Source organism: Cyprinus carpio, chromosome B24 (assembly GCF_018340385.1).
Source record: "Cyprinus carpio isolate SPL01 chromosome B24, ASM1834038v1, whole genome shotgun sequence".
Classification (NCBI taxonomy): domain Eukaryota; kingdom Metazoa; phylum Chordata; class Actinopteri; order Cypriniformes; family Cyprinidae; genus Cyprinus; species Cyprinus carpio.
The window spans coordinates 12,373,480-12,394,698 of record NC_056620.1 but is presented as its reverse complement, the minus strand read 5'-3'; the positions used below and the strand labels follow the sequence as shown (position 1 = coordinate 12,394,698).

The following is a 21,219-nucleotide window of genomic DNA, read 5'->3' as shown; positions in this document are numbered from 1 at the left end:
AGTACAATCCTTTCAACAAAATTACTTAAGTAAAAGTAAAATTACATATTTTAAAAATTACTTTAAAAAGTAGAAGTACAACAAAAAAGCCGGTACGCAAATTACAGTAACGCCGGTAAATGTCAATCGTTATCTTTCCACCGCTCAGAGCGGTCCTTTAAAGACAAAATTGTATGACTTTTTCTTCACCAAAAGAGTACATACTTAAGAGCGTAGTATAAGTAGGCACACTGAGACGCAGGGGCATTCATGTGGGGGATGGTTGAATTTTTTTTTTTTTTTTTTTTTTATTCACTAAAAAGATCTGACTCAGAAGAGTCATTTGTTTAGGAATTGAACTACACTGGTTGTAGTACATCTTTTTGATTCACTAAAAATACCTGACTCACAAGAGTCATTCATCTGGGAATTGGACTACACTGGTTGTGCAGTATCTGTTTGATTCACCAAAAAGTAATTTGTTCAGGAAATATATTAGACTGGTTGCCTTTTTATTTGATTCACTAAAAAGATCTGACTCGCAAGAGTTATTTGTTTAGGAATTGAACTACACTGGTTGTAATGTAACGGTCTGATTCACTAAAACGCACTGACTCACAAGAGTCATTCATCAGGGAATCAGAATACACTGGTCACACCATATGCTTTTTATTCATTTAACATAGGTGGAAAAGAACCATTCATTGCATGTAGAGTCATTCATTCGGAAATCGGACAACACTGGTTGCACTGACAGTGTCTCTTTGATTTACTAAACAGAAGTCACAAGAGACGTTTGTTTGGGAATCAGAGTACATTGGTCACGTTGTGTTTTTGTCTGTTTGTTTTTTTGTCTATTTAAAAGAATGCACTGTTGTGCCATCATTAAATAGTAGTAGCTCATGAAACTCTGTCAGACTATTTTAGTACCTCTGTCCATAACAGTGGAAAAACAAACATGTGAAAACCATTAATAGAACAGTGAAATGTAGATCCACAAGTGATTAAGCATATTATATCATGTTAAGATTAAACATGGTTATATCATTTGTGCCCCTATGGATAATCCAGAACGCTTCTGGCTTTGATCCAGGGTTCAGTGTGTGAGAAAAAGCAATTCAAAGCAACAAACGGTTTTAAAGTTTCCTGTTGTGTCCTCTGTAACAGACTCCCAGTTAAACAGGAAACCATAAATAACCCTCAGCAGTGACAGTTCTGCGGCCACATTAAGGTAAAGTTAAATGAAACCTTTCCTTTTGACATTTTATTAGTAAGAAAGATAGTTCCTTCTGAATGGATAGATTTGGTTGCAAAATACACCTCTTTTACATTCAAATTAAAGTGTCACTTAAAGTTAATCGTAATGCAGGGACTACACCTTGTCGGAAAAGAACTCGATTTGGGCCGGCACAGAGAAAATTAGGATTAAGAATTGAAGTAATTCCAGAAGGTCAAGACCAAAGCCAATGGGAGAGCCTGAGACCAGACACCCTGTCGCATCAGATGCTTCATTCATTTTGTCACAGCCCAAAGAGGCAAGACAGACAGACGAGATCACAATTAACGCTCCGGCTTTCTTGTTTTTTCCTTGTTACACACTCTAAAATAACATCAATGAGAATGTGGGGAGGTGAAAATTGGGCTCCCAAGTGACATTCAAGAACAAAACTACATGCAAATCCTTAAACGTCTTGTATTTTGATGCACCCTCTCTTTGCTAATAAACGTGACCGTTCATCAACAGGGGAACTTCATATTGGCTTCAATTCGCGCAGCACAAATTTCGCTCTATTTTGCACGTCAATAAACCCACTCAGGACTTAAATAACAGATCGCCTGCTTTATGCCTGGCAGTTTCACACACCCCTCAGAATATCAAGAGACCTCTTCAGCTGTTCCTTCATTACAGACAGTCTGGTGAAATCATAAAGCTTCCCCTCCTGAGTGGATCATCTGAACAGACGATCAGCTTTTGATTATGCCTCAGAGTTCATTTTCGACTCTTTCATAATCAGCAATGGTCACACAAGTACTTCAGAATAACTACACCCGCAAAACACGTACTGTAGTACTGGAGTAGTGTACATTCATGACGTACCCTTCATCCGAATATGCATACTTCACTTCCCCGCTACATATGCATAGCTGTGGTAATGATGTCACAAGCCCCTGATAACCTTGACAACTGCACATTTCATGTGGTTTTTTGAAACTTTTTTTAAGCGTATACTGTATGTGGACAGACACAGAAATCATTTGCACAAAGAAGTCTTAAAGGAATGTTAAAAAACAGTGATTTTACTGTAAAACAGTACTGTAGTAGTAAATTACAGCTGCAAAAAGCCTAAATTACTAACATTACAAGTGAACTGTAAGAGGATAATAAAATGTTATAAAAGTGCAGAGTATGGCTGCTTTTAGATATGGTGTGAAATAATAAATTACTGTCTGAAAAGACTTTACATCTTTAACATTCATTGTATAAATTCATATTTTATGATGCCAATGCATCATTCGAAACCTGCTACTTTGCTTTCATTAGGGTTAATTGTCTATATTATAAAATGTAGGTCTCTTAAAAATATAGAAGTCTTTTATGCTCACCCAGACTGCATTTATTTGTTTTAAATTAATTTAATAATTTAAAATGTAACCATTTTCTATTTGAAAACATTTTAAAGTGTAATTTTTTCCTGTGATGGCTATTTTTGGCAGGCATTACTCCAGTGTCAAATAATCTTTCAGATATCATTATAATATGCTCATTTCTTATGAATGCTAAAAAACAGTTGTGCTGCTTAATATTTTGTGATCACTACGATACATTTTTATAGATTCTTTGATGAATAGAAAGTTGAAAAGAAGTACAAGAGAATCTTTGTAACAATGTAAGTTTTTACTGTCGCTTTTGATCAATTTAATGCACTCTTGCTGAATAAAGGTATTTATTTCAGAAGAATTAAATCTTACTGACCCCAAACTTTTGAACAATATGATATAATATAATATAATATAATATAATATAATACCTAATATAATATAATATAATGATAATATAATATAATATAATATAATATAATATAATATATAAAAAGTTATGAAGGCCAAAACAAGAAGCTCTCACTTGTCTCTCGCTGACTTCAACAGTAGCTGTTTTTAAAGAAATGTATTTATATACTAATCTAACAGTTAACAAGAATCTGAACATTGGAAGACTACCCAGAGAGCAATTGGTGTTGATTATCCAGGCCGATACCATCTGCAAATGGCAGAATAAAGCATAGTATGTTTCATGAGTTCCAAGCAATAGAGTGTTCATTGCTTCAGTTCAAATAAAGCTGAGCTTTCTAAACTAATCAAAGTACTGGGAAAGGTCAATGCGGTAATTACATTTAAGGCACTGTGAGATAATAACAGGATATGTCTTGATCTAGGCACCAGCTCCTCTGAAGATTTCTCTCCTTGTCAGCTCCTGTTTGCACAGGAAGATTAAAAATGAATAATCACTGTGGATGCATGTAATTAGGCAAGGCCAGAGGTCTGCAAGACATATGAAATGTGTTCCGGTCCTGCATCAAAAAGACTTCTGGGAATGTGCAGTCGCTGGTCTAAATTAATCAGCTTTGCTCACAAATGAGAATAAAACAACAACCAGATGCCACAATGTGCAGCCTGATTTGCAAGTATCATTAGATACACACGGTAGGTTTTGGTCAACTCAGTTTTCAATTAAAGGCATAGTTTACACAAAAACAAAAAAACTGTCATCACTTAAGCATGCTCATGTTAAGATAATGAAAGCAAATGAGGACTGGAATGGTCAAGCTCCCAAATGACAAAGAAGAATCATAAAAGTACCACTTTAGTGTTTCAAATGATTTATGTGCCACATTTCAAGTCTTCTGGTCATATGACATCTCGTGTGAGAGGCAGATCACATTTAAAGCCATTGATATTCCTCTCTTCCACTGAGTTGGTAACACTGGCAAATGATCCCTGAGTCAGTAAATTAAACTCTTCTATTAATGAACAAATCACAGACCATGTTTTGAGAACTGGATCAACCGATTCATTAAAAATATCTGAATCATTCAAACCAGTTTTATGGACTGGATCAACTGATTTGCTTAAAGATTTAAATCATTTAGTTTTTGTGAACTAAAGCAAGCAATTAATAAATATATCTAAATCATTCAGAGCATTCTTTTGAACTGAATAAATAAAATAAAATAAAAAATGCTCTGAATGATTTAAAAAAAAAAAATCTAATTATTCAGATCCGCTTTGAGAGATCAACTAATCAACTAACATCTGGATCATGCAAACTGAATCAATGCTTTTATTAACTAGATCAACTAATTCACTTAAGGATCTTAATCATTCAGATTAGTTTGATAACTGTATATTTAATTAAAAAGATATGAATCAATCAGTCCTTTTTTTTCAAATGAAATCGAAAATGAAATGAAATCTGATCATTCGACAAATATGAATTATTAAAACCAGTTTTGTGAACTGAATCAACCAATTCATTGAAAAGATTTGAATTACTCAGATTGGTTTTGTGAACTTGATTAATCAATTCATTAAAAAGATCTGAATTAATTATAAAGTTATGGAATAACATGAGGATAAGTAGATGACAGAAATGTTATTTTGGCCTGAACAATCCCCTTCAAAAATATTAATTCTTTAATTTCATCTAAGGTGAACCAAAAAACCACTGCATCTGTTGATGATATTCATTTCCAAATATGGAATATTTTGCTTGTTGCTCAAACCCAATTAATTTCCAGCGAGTATATATTCCCTAATGACACTGCATATGGCTAACTGACTGGAAAAGGCTTCCATACTCTCTTCTGGCAGCTCTGAATAAAATCTACAGATGACAACAAAAGCATATGGAGTAAAGCAATGACAGGTACAAGAGAATTGATGGATGTGACATGGAACAGGGCCTGCTGTATGTGTGCATTCAAAAGATATTGTTTATTTTTTTGGAACGTCCTTTGAGGTGTCTTTGGCAGTGCTGCTGCAAGCTGATAAGCTCAAAACAACAAGCTTCTGACGATCGCAGTCGAAACGTACAGTGCGCTGAATGGATCATTAGCTCCTTACGAAGGCATTCTCGCTCTCTTAAATATGCCTGCCGTCACAATAAACCAGCTGTTTTGAAGCAGCAGCTAAGTCTATTATACGTAGCTTAATATATATCTATTTTATCTTCTCATTTGCTGTGTTTTCAATCCTATTTAAATCCATAAAATGCTATTTTACTGGCTCAAGCTTCTTAACAATATCATGCTTATTCATTTCAGATTTAAAGAGTTTTCAGTAATTAAAGGATATTAACAATCATTGTGATGCCATAAAAAGACTGCCTTTTTTTAAACAACAATTTGTGTTAATCTAAACCAATGCAATTATGAAGATTATTAATGTACCATTTGCTTTTATTTAAAGTTCATAACGCTAATTAATTAAAGGGACAGTTCACCCAAAAAGAAGATATTTTTAAAGAATGCTAGAAACAAAACTGTGGAAGCCAATGGCTACCAGCAACTTTTTGGTTAACAACATTCTTCAAAATATTTTCTTTTATGTTCTAGTAAAGAAAGAATCTCTTAAAGGTTCAGAACAACTAGAGGGTGAGTAATTGATGACAGAATTTTCATTTGGGAATTTACAATACAAGTGAATGTGGCCAATCTGTAAACAATAAAATACTTAATTTTTCATAAGTATAAATAAACAATGTGCATATTAACATGATTTGATTGTGAAAAAAAGGAAAAAAAAAAAACACTAAGCTTTTTCTCTGTAGTCTGTAAAAATCTGTATTTTTGTTCTCTGTACAAACAACTTTGTTGCCAGGAAAACATAATGCCAAAACTTAAAAAAAAAAAGAAAAAAAAAAGAAAAAGAAAATTATAAGTCTCAAATATTTGTTTTAAAATCCCCAAAACTGGTCCCATTCACTAAAGTAAATGCACATTGTAATCTCAATTTCTGTTTTTTACAAATTAAACAAGGGATAAGTGAAAATCATGATAATAATAGTAATAATAGTAATAATAATAATAATAATAATAATTGTTATTATTATTATTATTCATCTACATTACACCATATCCTGTCAATTGAGCTTAAGTTGTATTAAACCTGGAATATTCCTTTAACAAAAGACAAACATTGTCTCAAAATTCATGAGCTTTCCAAATGTAAAGGCACTAAAGGTATCAAAATACTATATCAGTATATTAGTCTAAACAACTAATATACTATATTCCTTTTTTCATTCTTTTTGGAGCTTAACAATTAAAAGTAATTTTAGGTGTCAAAATAACAACATAGGGATTTGGAATGCCATGAGGGTGAGTAAATAATGACAGAATCTTCATTTTAAAATAAACAAATGCACCAGTATGTGTTAAGTCCCATCACTCAGTTGTGATTTCGGTGCTTGGAGAGTCTGAGACTCAGCGTTATTTTTAGGTTGTAGAACAAAAAGGCACCCAAACAAAAGAAAACAATTGTAAACTGCTCTGGAGGGGAGAGAAGTACCCAATTTAGAGGCCTGGAGATGAATCTGGCCTGTCAGGCACTGACAAAAGGTGATGGATTAGGAGTTAAGTCCTCTGAAAGCACTCTGGCAAGTGGGATACTCCTGAGGCCTCCTACAATTCCAGCCATTCTGAGAATGAACATGTGCAATGACACCAGAACCTTGACATCTCCAGATCCATCTCTGCCCTCTGAGTCAATCGTGATGGGAGCCAAAATAGGGTTCTCACCTCTCGCGACGACCCTCCGTGAGCCGGTACAGATGATTGGCACCTCCATCTGCACATGCTCGGATCTTGGCTGAAATGGCAGAAAAGAAACAGGAGGTGCTTAGATGAATCCTTGATCAGCTTCATTACAACTCAGATCTAGACGTAAAGATGAGTGAAGAGATAAATATCATTGAAATCACATTATACGGCTATACGTTAGAAGCCATTTTCGAGCCCATCTCGGTAACTGCTGACATGCTGAAATGAAAACAAATAGATTATTCTAGATCATGGCCTGGCTGACAGTAATGGCTCCCTTGTGCCTTTCGCGAAAGCACTAATCATTTCAGGATGAAGGTCACTCTATCCTGTCAGGATCATCATCGATTCTGATAAGCATGGTGAGCCTTGTCATTTTCAAGGTAAGGCCAATGGGAAGCTAAATCCAGTTAAACAGGCCACTGGTTTTGACGAGAAATATGACAGTCAAATTTACACTCTTGATCGGCACTGTATGTAATACTACATGTACTATATCGTATAATGGTGTCTTTAGGTATGCCCCTTATATGAATATTTTTTATATAAAAATATATGAAATTCTAAAACAAATTTTCATACATATATACAATAAACTTTAAATGTATTACATAAATACAGATAAATAAATAACAATAAACTATAAATAACTAATAAATAAATATAAAATATAAAAAACACATGTATATTTATTTAGCAATACATATGTTTTTGTATAATTATTATTTATAATTATATAAAGAAATATATATATATATATATATATATATATATATATATATATATATATATGAATGAAATATAATGCATCATATATACACCGATAGATAGACAATAAATATTATATACAATTAATATAGTAAATATGAAAACAAACTTTATATGAATTGCATAAACAAACAAACAAATAAATAAAAACTTTTAAAATTTATTTAATATTTTGAGGTTTTTTATTGTTTTGTTTTTTTTGTTATATTTTTTATTTTTTTTATTTTTATTTTTTTTAGTTATATAAGATATATTTTATATATAATATATTTTATATATACCTGTATGCATGAAATAGAATACATGAAAATGTGCATAAGGCATTATGGCAACATTTATAAAGGGCTATATAAACAGATTTCAAGTAAAGTGTTACCTGAGATTCGGTTTCAGTTTTTTAATTCAGTGCAGGCTGACAAATCTGGGAAAGATGTAGCGGCATATGCTCAGTTAGAAATGTACAAAAAAAAACATCTAAAAGTGACATTAAAATGATAATCCTGCCGACTTTGAAGTCTGACATGAGCAGAAGTTCAGAGAAAGTGCTCTTGCCTTTTTGTAGCTGATGAACTAAAGCACACAGATGTGGGATTCACTCTCTAGACAATAGCAAGAAGTAACAAACATGAATTTAATACACGGAACATCTTCACTGAATAAATTAGTTATTTTAAACCAGGTGCTGTGAGAGTGATGGCTTTTTTTTCCTTTGAAGGCTTTTCTTCCTCCATTTATCAAGTAGCTTGGTTATAAGCCTGCAAATATTATTTAAAACCACAAAACCCCAACAGTATCGCATTTATAAACAAACAGAGGTGACTTTTATGTTTTTTTTCCAATACATTCCGTGAAAACTGGAGGGAACATTTTCACGGCCACATGAAACAAAGATGATTTTCTGTTACGCTTATAAGAGTGAGGAATTGTCACAAAGATCATGCCAAGACGTAATCTTGTCAGCACAACTGGTTTATGGCCAAAGCGTCAAGGGAAGAGAATTGCATCATATGCCTCATGAATAATGCGAATCCTAATGGACATGATAGCTTTAGGCTTACTGTTAAAAACAACTTTTTTCAGGTGAAAGTATGAGGAGGATCAAGGGAAACATTTTAAACAGTTAAACACCTGTACAAATTAATTGTCACTACTTTATCTCCTCTTGGTGACACAGGAGGGGGTGAAAGCACTTGTGAATAACACAAGAACATTCAATTTCAATTTACATGGCACCTTCAATGACTGAATGAAATTCTGCACTCTTGAAAACGTGATAATACACTTTGTGACTGCTTGCAAGGGTCATCTTACTCTGGATTGCCTTTGCTGTCTGTTCTCCCACTTGTCTAGACTTCTAAACAATGTCTTAGACTCTAATTTAAAGTCTACCTATATGGTGTTATTTATCTGCAGTCTAAAAGCTATTTTGTGGTCAATGACTGATTGATATCAATTGAAGATCGATAAATGACATGACAAAAGCCAAAATAATGCTTCAAATTGACAATTGAGAACCCTTGAAAATCGTTAAACACATTCCATCCATCCATCCATCCATCCATCATCTGTCTATTGATCTAGACAAAAGCCCCTAAATGAACTAACTGGTTACTTATTAGCATGCCTATTATTAACATATTAGCTGTTTCTTAGTACTTATAAAACACATATTCTGCATGACCAGGACTCCAGACTGAGAGTAAAATGGTCGCATTTGCGACCAAAAACATTAATTTGCAAGTGAAGCTTTTGCCGAGGTCGCCACTGGCGACTATATACGTTTATGTTATGACTTAAAAATTTGCATGTAATGCTTTTTTCCCTGATTGTTTTGTGATCACATCTTTTGTTATGTTGATGTAATAAACTGAGATGATGCACATCAATGTTTTAGTGGAAAAAAGGCTTTCAAACAGTCCTCATCTCTGCAGAATGCCAGAGCTGATGCACACCTGCTAAACACAGCTAAGGTTGTGCAGCGGGAGAGCGATTGAAATGACGGAGATGTGCAAACTAAAAGTGCAGAAAAGCAGTGTCTGTTTTATGCACAACTTGCACAAACTACAATAGGTAAAGCTGTCAGATGTGAGGATATTAAAAATTTCATTAACAATTTTCATTTATAATCGATACTATGGCTTCTTGTTATCAAGCTCTATAGTTTATGCTGTGTTCTGTTAATGCTTGAACTTCATATTATTTGTAGCACACTTGCTGTCCAGTAATCACAGTAAGTTTTGTGCTTTGTTAGCTTTTAATAAACAAAGTAGCCTAGGCTATCAGCGTTAAATATTTGCCAAATTCATAACGAAATTCAAATACGTTTTTGGTGCTCCTTAATGTGGGAAGAGCGGTCGCTTTAGCACCTTATTTCAAGTGGAACATGAACCCATATCTTTCTCTTTACAAATATAATGCGAAAGTTTTTGCCATAAAAATTGTCTAAGATGCTGACATGGCATTAAATAAAAATATACTACTACTACTACACTATGAAATGAACATGAATGAACATCAAAAGGTAGACTATTTTATAAAAGAGCCTATAGTACAACTTACTGAAATGTCTCATATAATCGCTCATTCAGCGTTTCAAACTGTGTAAAAGCTTGTTCAAGCTTGTAAACAATGCCACGTATCCACACATTTACCTCAGAATAACATTCAGATTCATAAGTTCATCAGTCAGCTAGACAAATTTATAAAAAGGACCATTTTGCTAAATTCATGCTACGTATTGCATATTTTTACATGATAAGAGAATCCAAAAGAGAAATATAAAATTCAACTCCTCCTATATAAATGCACGTTTCTACTAATAAAGAAAAACAGACTGGATATGTGCAAGACATACAACACTTATAGGATGCATTGATGAGGTGCCCAAACTACACTCGGAGGCCAAGTGATGCTGACTTTAGTTCCCACAGTGGATTAAAATGCTGATAAAGACAAGAAAAGATGGGACATAAACACATAGTATGACTGAAATGTTAGTGTTAAAAAATAAAATAAAAAATAAAACATGTTTATTCTGTGGCACCTAAAAAAATAATAATTTGACGCCTAGTTTTGTTTCTTATAGGAGCCAGTGGCTCCTTAGTTGAAAATTTTGTCTGGAGCCCTGATGACCATATTCTATATCCCTAATCCTACCAAATACCTAAACTTACCAACTACCACTAACTATTAATTAGTAACTATTAATTCAGCAAATTAGGAGTTTATTGAGGCAAAATTTGTAGTTAATTTATTGTTCATAACGAGAAATGGACCTTAAAGTGTTAGTTCACCCAAAAATGAATATTAGCACGTTTAACTCACCCTCAAAGTATCCTAGGTGTATATGACTTTCTTCTTTCAGATGAATTCAATCAGAGTTACAGTGCCGTGAAAAGGTTTTTGCTCCCTTCCCGTTTTTTTTTTTTTTTTTTAATTGCATATGTGTCACACTTAAAAGATTCAGATCATCAAACTAATTTTAATGTTACACAAAGATAACCCAAGTAAATACAAAATGCAGTTTTTCAATAATGATTAAATTTTTTAAGGGTAAAAAGCTGTCCAAACCTGCCTGGGCCCACGTGAAAAAGTAATTGCTCCCTTAATCTAATAACTGGTTGTGCCACCCTTTGCAGCAACAACTGCAATCAAACATTTGCAATATGGCAGTGGGCGGGTTATTTTTTCAACAGTCCAAAAGTAGTCAAATAAAGCGCATCCATCCATAATAAAACATGCCTCACATGGCTCTGGGGAGTGAACAAGGGCCTCCTGTAGTGAATCAATGTGTTTTTGTAAAAAAAATATCTAAACAGTTTTGTGTAACTTCTGCCAACTGTCATATGCATGTTCATGACAGACTGCCTTTCTGGTGTATCCCGTCGGATGGGTGCATAGCGCATGCGCATGCGAGTCTCGCGAAAACCAATGTTTCTTTACACGAGCAAACAAAGCAAAGTTTCCTTACTTTACCAAAGGAAAACCAGTCTCCTCTTGTCTTATTCTTTTTTAATTATTTCTTTAAAAATCCTTGTTTTGTACTCATAATTCGTGGACAGTGTTTTGCTTTGTTCTCTCTCCGCTGCGCTTTTGTGATCATCACTAATCACCGCGTGTGCGCTTTTCATACGTCCAACATCATCAGCTGGAATGGCTTCCGTCTACGGAAGTGAAAGAAAAGTGTATATAACTTTTTAAATATGGATATTTTTCTTACAAAAACACATCAATTCACTAAAAGTGACTGTTTAACAAAAACACCCACCCATGCCATAGCTTGGAAGTGCCAGCACTATTTTTAATATAACTCCGATTGGATTCGTCTGAAAGGAGAAAGTCATCACTCCTCATCACTCACTCCTAGCATGCCTTGAGGGTGAGTAAAACGGACTAATTTTAATTTTTAGGGTGAACTAACCCTTTAAAATAACATGTGACCAGATTTATTTAATTATTTGTTTGCAATAAGTATAAAATATATTTTTATATTAAATTGCATGCACACACACACACACACACACACACACACACACAGCCTACGTATTGGTTACCACATTATTAATCAAACCATGGCAAAGACTTATACAGAAGAGAAATCGCTGAATTAAGTTGTTGTTTTTGTTTTTCTTTGCACACAAAAAGTATTATTGCTTCATAAAATTAAAGTTGAACCAAAGATGTCACATGGACTATTATAACGATGTCCTTACTACCTTTCTGGGCCTTGTAGTTCCCTTGCTGTCTATGCAGGGTCAAAAAGCTCTCAGATTTCAAAAAATATCTTAATTTGTGTTCAGAAGATGAACAAAAGTCGGGTTTGGAACGACATGAAGGTGAGTAACTAATGACAGAATTCTCATTTTTGGGGGAACTATCCCTTTAAGACATTGTGATATGGTTCATTTATTAAAATATTAATTCCAAATTACTGTGTTGAATCAGTGCCTCGGCCCACAAGCTTAGTGTTTTAAGAATATTTAAGAGTGGTTTGTTGTTGTATAGTTATCACTTTTTAAAATATTTATTCAATAAGCAATAAAACACATTTTATAAGGTTCTTTACAATGGTGCAGTTGACGTCTGTCTGTAATGACCCAGATAAGATATACTTACAAAGACAAAGGTAAACAGTAAAATAATTTATACTCTTCAGTTCTGAAATAATGTCTCATGATGATGCATCCAGGCCAGTCATTCATTAGTTCCCAGACAGCTCAATTGGTCTGGCAAAGACATCATCATTTTTCATAGGGTGATTACATTGGTGTTTTCAATGCAGTCTCGGGAGGTGAATCAAAGAAGCTTTTCTGTAAAGATCCTCTCAAAGTAAACAGCGTGCTACATCTCTAACCAGAAAACAAGGCATAATTCAGTGCAGCCGAGAACTCCAGCTAGGAGCAAGACTTAAAAACACCGGACTGAATGCAAATGACTCATTATTTCGACAACAGGCAACTATATTAATATGAAGACTTCAATAAAATGAAGACTTAACCACATGCAGAGCAAAATAGGCAATGGTATAACATCCATAGCCATGAATCTTGAGATTTGACAGCACTTAAACTGCTTTCAGTTCTAAATGTGCTATGAATATCTAAACTATGGGTTCAATTACAGCTACAAGATCATGTGATCCGCTTTTCAAGACTTTGAATTTAAGGAGTATCACCTTTGGGTTTTGTTCATACTGTTAATGAACAACAAATCAGTGAGTCATACAATCAAAATTAACTGAATCTATAAAATGCTATAAAAGTTTTAACTACTGAAAAGCTTTACAGAAGAGTTAGTGGTGGGTCCTCGAATAGTAAACAACCAAACATTCTCACTTGTGGTGAGGCAGCGTTACGATGTCCGGAAATGCTGGAGGGGGTAAATCATTCGTGAATGTTCTTTCACCGAAGCCCTGGTGCAGGACAGATAACCTTGTAAATAAACACTTCATAATCCACCAGTGGTGCTTCCTCTTCCTGTCATGAACTTTTGCTACTCAGCCGGTATTTTATGGGGGACAAATATTGATGAGGCGGACTTTGCTGTCGCAGATTTAATGTCTTTTGGCAGTGGAAGTGAAGTGAAGCCTGTGGCCTCTGTAAATCAAAGAGGAACGAGTGGTCAACGAGCAAAATGGAAGGTTAGTTCGCCTTTTAAGATGGTTTCTTTATCCTCAAAAGAGTTCAGAGTGAGAATAGGTGCAAAACTTTTAATTTAGGTCGAAAGGAGGAAGCAGGAAGTAAGATGTATTATTTGCTACTTGATGTCACTTGCACGTGGTGTTATTTCCAACCAGATCTCATGGCAATTCGTACATATTTTACGAGGTGGCTAATTCGTACAAATTTGAAACTTGAAACTTGATCTGGCACAAGAAGTTTAAATTTCATTGGACAATAATGTGAAGTGGAGTGGTAATTTTTCATTCTTATTCATAAATCGGTTGAAAATTAAATGGAAAGACAAGCTTACATTTGTGGAGCGATCTGGATCTGCAGTTTGTCTCATTTTATAAATCAAATTACATCGCTGAGAAAATGAATGCTAAATGACTACAATAGCATTGCACAAAACTGTGCAGTGCCAAAAGTCGCAATAATGGTAATCAGTATTAAATTCCCTTATATTTATGTATGGTACAACGTTTACTATTTCATGAAACTATCATAAATAATGAAGCCCAAGTGCCACCTACAGGCCCATTATGTGAAGTATAGGCTGGCGAAAAGGTGACGCTACATTACCGTTTTTGATAGTTAAACAACATTATGAAAATGTCTTATGCTCCTCAAGCCTGCATTAATTTGATCAAAAATACAGAAAAAAACTGTATTTAAAAAGAATAATTAAACTGTTCTCAATTTAAAAGAATGTTTTTCTATTTTAAAATACTTTAAAATATCATTTATTTCTGTGATGCAAAGCTGAATTTTCGGCATCATTACTCAAGTCTTTAAAGTCACGTGATCTTTAAGAATATGCTCATTCTAATATGCTGATTTATTATCAATGTTGGAAAGAGTTGTGCTGTTTGATGTTTTATTATAAATGTTGGAAAGAGATGTGTAGTCGTGGCCTAGTGGTTAGAGAGTTTAACTCCTAACCCTAAGGTTGTGGGTTCGAGTCTCGGGCCGGCAATACCACGACTGATGTGCCCTTGAGCAACTGCTCCCCAGGCGCCGCAGCATAAATGACTGCCCACTGCTCTGGGTGTGTGTTCACGGTGTGTGTGTGTGTTCACTGCTGTGTGTGTGCACTTTGGATGGGTTAAATACAGAGCACGAATTCTGAGTATGGGTCACCATACTTGGCTGTATGTCACGTCACTTTCACTTTTTTTTTTTTTTTTTTTAACCTGTGATAGGCCTACTTTCTTGGCAAAAAAAGACATTGATAAATGAAAAGATAAAAAGAACAGCATTTATTCAAAATATAAATGTTTTCTAATAATATCAATCTTTACTATCACCGTTTCTATCAACTTATACATAATTTAAATCCTTGCTGAATAAAAACTAATTTCTTTAAAAAAAAAAAAAAAATAGAAATCTTGTGTAACATTATAAATGTATTCACTATCAAGTTTGTCAATTTCCTGCTAAATGCAAATGTTTAGGAGTAGCAGACAGATGATCTCAGTGGTATCAGATATGGACTGAAAGCCACAAAACTATAAATCACTATCAAGCCCATCAAGTGACCCAAACCCACAATCCATCCATTGGCCAAAACTTTAAGGAATGTGAAACGCTCAAAAAGGAGAAAAAAGAGCCCTGCCAAAACACTACTATTGCAGTATTGTAAAACAAACTGTCAAACAAAAATGGCCCTCTCAAACTTTTCAAAATAGAGGGAGGGATAATTTCTTCACACACAACAATATTTGGAAGAAAGATTTCTGGACAGAAGAAAGAAATTGTATACTACAGTGTATCTGATTTCTGTGGCAACTTCAATTCTTCAATCCACCAAGCTTTTATCAAAGCAGGACGTTTGAAGCATTTCCTTCAATAAACACCAATGTTAGAGAAAGGTGGAGAAGGACAGCTTACAGGAGGTGATAATGGCTTCCACAAATATGATTTGGTTTTCAAATTCCATCTTTAAGACTGACTGTCCACTCTGTCATTTTGCAAGTAAAGAAATCAGTTTTTGACAGTGCAATCATTGTCAGATGTGATGAAAATCACTGATGATTCCAGCAGAATGCCAAGAGACATTCTCACAGAACAACTAAGAGTGTAAGTGTGGACGTTTCGCCTCTGCTCATGTCTTTTTTCCACAGTGCTGAACTACTAAGGTGCATGAGGTGCACAAGACAACATAATTTACATTTTACACACTAAGTCATATCCAAAACCGCTGACTTGTACACTCATTCATATTCACTACAAAGTGAATGCCACATAGTTCACTATATGATAAAAAAAAATACTGAAAATTAGTTTATCGATAGCTCAATAAAAAATATAAATGTAAAAAATCAGACGCAGTGAATTTATGTGGTTTTTGACTGATTTGTAAACTTTACAACACTGTTCATACTTCCAAAAAAAAAAAAAAAGGAAAGAAATTAGATTTGGACACCTAAAATAAAAAAGTTATACTTGAGGGAAAATTTGTGGTTTTACATACATTAAAGTTCAAAAATTGTTCGGTCAGTATTTATTTATTTATTTATTTATTTTTATTAAGTCAATTAATACTTTCATTCAGCAAGGATGCATTAAAGTGATCATTTAAAGTGACAGCAAAGACATTTATAATGTTACAAAAGATTTCTATTGCAAATAAATGCTGTTTTTTTCTGTTCATCAAATAAATCCTGAAAAAATATATAAAAAATTTTTTTAAGGTTTTTGTAATGGTTTTATGCAATATATTATTATTTGATATGTTAGGATTTGCTATGACAGGAATGAATAATAAATATATATATTAAAACAGAAAACGGTTACTTTTATGACTGTTTTTACTGTATTTTCTTTCTGAAACAAATGTAGCTATTTTTTAAGCTCACCAACCCCAACCTTTTGAACAGTAGTGTAAAAACAGAAATAGACCCAATGAGAGTAGCTGCCATATTTAATTTAACACAGAAGTATAAAAAATGATGGACACACAGGTACCAAACCACAACATAATGAACAAACTGCATTTCCGTTTCTTTCAGCCTTGTGATTGTTAGTTTCACATCAAACATGGCAGCTATTGTTTAAGGCCTATTGCATGCATTTTCTAACACACTAGTATGTTGCTTCCTCAGTGGTTGAGACGCACAAAGTGTTTGTAGTTTTTAATTCAGTACTAATAACGCAACTGGAATAAGAAAGAAGTGAACTTTTGACGGGACTTTTGAAAAGCATCCAAAAATGTGTTGGTATCTGCAAAGAGCTGTCTTTGATCATCCAGTCCTACAGAGCACTGGTGGTGCCACGGGCCCATAGGACTGCACTTCTGAGGCTCACTAGAGGAGGGGTGGAGAGCCCTGCCCCGGTCCCTCAAGGAAAACCATCTGGATATGTTCACCCTGCTCCCAGCAACACACTCGTTGCCCACCTGCTTTGCCTCCAAAGCAAAGCCGCATGAAAAATGCACAGTATCTCTGATGCAAGGGCAGAGGAATTACATGATCAAGAGTTTTTAAATGAGTTCAACTTCTGAAACCAACAAAAGCTAGTGCAATATAGTTGACAAACTCTCGCCTGCATAAAACAAAGCAGCAACCATTTGAAAGGAGGAGTCTACATTACACACAAAACTGCATAAAATGAATAAAAAAGCATTTGCTTGACTTGCATTGCATTGCACTGCTGAAAGGGCTTTGATAGCCCTAAAAATCCTGTAAAGAAACAAACTAGGGCAATCAAATAAACGCACAAATTTAGTCCAATTAATTATGGAAACATAATGCAATAGGAAAATTCATGCAATTAATCATGCCCCCAAACCTTTGATAGAAGACAAAAATTAATGTTTTTAAATTATTTACCCATCTGCCTCACTAATGTAATGTCTGATGTAATGAATTATCTTGAGTTGTTTCACAGAAAAAAAAGGTTATATAAAATGAATTTGAATAATTAATTAAAAATCTTTAATTGAAAGGCATCTCTAAAACACTGCAGGTGAAACACAATTTGCCGTTTTATGCACTGTATTTTAGTATTTTTAAAAAATACTGTTATATAATAGTTATATAATAGTTATATTTTATTTTATTTCAGTTTAATTTCAATTAACAAAAATTATTTTTAATAGTTTTCATTTTAGTTAAAGGGGTCACATGACATTGCTTAAAAGAATTTTTTTTGGTGTATTTGGTGTAATGCAATGTGTTTATGTGGTTTAAGGTTCAAAAAACACATTAATTTCCACATACTGTACATTATTGTTGCTCCTTTATGCCCTGCCTTTCTGAAACGCTTTGATTTTTTCAGGGTTCATTGTTCAGAAAAGTGAGGTGTGCTCTGATTGGCCAGCTACCCAGTGCGTTGTGATTGGCCGAATGCCTCAAGCGCGTGACGGAAATGTTACGCCACTTAACATACTGTGCTGCCATGTCCCAGCGCGACGAGACAAAAACAATAAAACCCATTACAAACGAGGCATTTGTTGCATCCAGTGGCGACATAATTACAGATTATAATGACTTATATTGTCTTTTTATGCGTTGCGTATCACGCTGTGTAAACATAAAACCATGTGTCTGCATTTGTGATCAGAGAAACGACAAACAACGAGTGCTACTCTACACTGCTCAAAACTTGTGTTTGAATCATCAGTGACAAATTCTTTAAATATGAAAACATGTGAGTCAGAACAGCCAGCATTGTAGGTTCAGGAAACAGTCCTCCGTTAAATGCCAAATATTTGGTTTGAACTGTTTTGGAACAGTGTTGTAAATACAACTTAACCACTGATTTCTAGTTGTGCCCTCTTTTGGAAGGCCAAACATAGTATTTTCACTTTCACAACGAAACACACAGCGTCTCCATGACATGGCGCCAGCGGCAACAGCACTACAGCGAGAATCAAAGTTACGCCTTCTTTCTTTGCATGAATATTTGGGCGGTGTTATGCAAATTTTCCCACACAGTGACACAGACATGTGGGGGCGTGTTTAAATGAGGCGATTTAGGAGGGCGTGGACGAGTCTTAACTTTTATAAAGAATATCTCTTTGGGTTTGAGACTTTAGTCTTTGCAACTTTAGGAATCTTATGTATTTTTGCTATAAGTTTGATTGCATAATTGCTGCTAATAGTGTTAATCGTCTGTTTGTTTAAGTCTTTTATTGATTTTTCTGAACATTTCTGCCATATGCACATGAACTGACAGTCACCACTGATAAGCTACTACTAAATATTGTAGAAACTTAATTTTCTGTATGTTAATTTAGTTCTAGTTTAGTCAAGTTTGTTTTATTGTATATTTTTAGGTATGTACAGTACATACATACAGAGAATCGAAATTGCGTTACTCTCAGACCCTCGGTGCATACAGATAACACTAACAGTAGAGCCTAAAAATCTAGATCAAATATAAAATATAAGATAAAACTATAGAATAAGGGAATGTAAAAAAGACATAATAGAAAAAATAAAATAAAAATAAGGTTAAATAAAAGCAGCGCAAGGCACATGGCAGATAGAGTGCAAACCAGTGAACAAACAGTGCAGATAAAAAAGATTTTTAGTGCATAAAAAAATAGCTTATTCAGTCTGATTAAAAGTGACAAAGTGACAAAGGGCTCAGAGCAGTTTTTTATTAAACTGACTGATGAGGAGGTAGAATGATGTCAGATCCATGGTGAATGAGGTAGTGAGCAGACCACTGCTGCACAAAGTGACTGGTGCATGACATTCGTATGTTAGAGGGAGGGGGGGTGGAGGGTTCATAGTTCAGTGGTGCCTGAGGCAGAAGAGGGACGGGGGGGTAAGTTCGGGAGCGAGTTCAGCTTCCTGACAGCCTGATGGATGAAGCTGTCCTTCAGTCTGCTGGTCCTGGCCTGGAGACTCCGCAGTCTCCTCCCTGATGGCAGCAGACTGAAGAAGCTGTGTGACGGGTGAGTGGGATCACCTGCAATGTAGAGGGATTTTCGAGTGAGACGGGTTCCATAAATGTCCTGGAGGGAGGGAGGGGAGAGAGACACCAACGATCTTCTCAGCTGCTCTCACTATGCGTTGCAGAGTCTTCCGGCAGGACGCGTTGCAGGCGCCATACCACACAGTGATGCAGCTGGTCAGAATGCTCTCGATGGTGCCTCTGTAGAAGGTGTACATGATGGGGGGTGGGGCTCTGGCTCTCCTCAGTTTGCGGAGGAAGTAGAGACGCTGCTGTGATTTCTTGGCCAGTGCTGTGGTGTTTGTCGGTCCAGGAGAGGTCCTCTGTGATGTGCACACCCAGGAACTTGGTGCTGCTCACTCTCTCCACAGTCGCACCGTTGATGGTCAGAGGAACATGCTGAGTGTGTGCTCTCCTGAAGTCCACAACAATCTCCTTCGTCTTCTCCACGTTCAGAGAGAGATTGTTGTCACTGCACCACCCGGCCAGGCGGCTCACCTCGCTCCTGTAGTTTGTCTCATCTCTGTTGCTAATGAGACCCACCACAGTCGTGTCATCCGCAAACTTAATAAAGAGGTTGGAGTTGTGTGACGGTGTGCAGTCGTGGGTCAGCAGAGTGAAGAGGAGGGGGCTCGGCACACAACCTTGGGGGGCCCCAGTGTTCAATGTGATGGTGCTGGATGTGTTGCTGCCGACACGTACTGCCTGAGGTCTTCCAGTCAGAAAGTCCCAACAGCCAGTTGCACAGCGAAGTGTTGAGCCCCAGCTCGACCAGTTTGTGAATGGGCTGTTGAGGGATGATTGTATTGAATGCTGAACTGAAGTCTATGAACAGCATTCTGACGTATGAGTCTTTTCTTTGTCCTCTAGATGTGTGAGTGCTGAGTGGAGGGTAGTTGAGATGGCATCATCGGTCGACCGGTTGGACCGATATGCAAACTGGAATGGGTCCAGGGAGGGGGGGAGGGCAGACTTGATGTGGTGCATGACTACCGTTCGAAGCACTTCATGAGGATGGGAGTAAGTGCAACAGGACGGTAGTCATTAAAGCATGATGGAGATGGCTTCTTCGGGACTGGAATGATGGTGGTAGCTTTGAAGCATGTGGGAACAACAGCCTGACTAAGTGATATGTTGAAAATGTCTGTGAAGACATCAGTGAGTTCTGCTGCACAGTCTCTCAGTACACGCCCAGGAATGTTGTCAGGACCCGGAGCTTTGCGTGCATTGATCCTGCTGAAGATCTCCTCACGCTGTCTGGGGTCAGCATCATCACCTGGTCACTGGGAGGAGGTGGAGTCTTCTGTGCAGTGGAGCTGTTTTGTGCCTCAAAGCGAGCGAAGAAGGTGTTCAGCTCGTTCAGCAGAGAGATGTTGCTGTCACAGGTCCGCTGTGGGGGCTTGTAGTCCGTAATGGTCTGTATCCCCTGCCAGCAGGCTCCGGGTGTCTCTGCTGTCGCTGAATTGATGGGCTATCCTCCTGGAGTACTGTCTCTTAGCCTCTCTGATGCCGCGGGATAGGTTGGCCCTGGCTGTTCTCAGGCCCCCCTCGTCTCCAGCTCTGAAGGCAGCGTTCCGCGTCTCCAGGAG

General features: G+C 36.0%; 1 protein-coding gene across 4 annotated transcripts in view; it reads right to left on the bottom strand.

The window, feature by feature from the left end:
* tpk1 (thiamin pyrophosphokinase 1) overlaps nt 1-21,219 on the bottom strand; it is an 85,564-nt gene that overhangs the window by 42,549 nt on the left and 21,796 nt on the right. For all 4 annotated transcript variants that reach the window (XM_042751642.1, XM_019071395.2, XM_042751643.1 and 1 more), the window contains exon 4: nt 6,777-6,846. In XM_042751642.1, the coding sequence (XP_042607576.1) occupies nt 6,777-6,846 (70 nt within the window). The remainder of the gene's footprint in view (nt 1-6,776; nt 6,847-21,219) is intronic.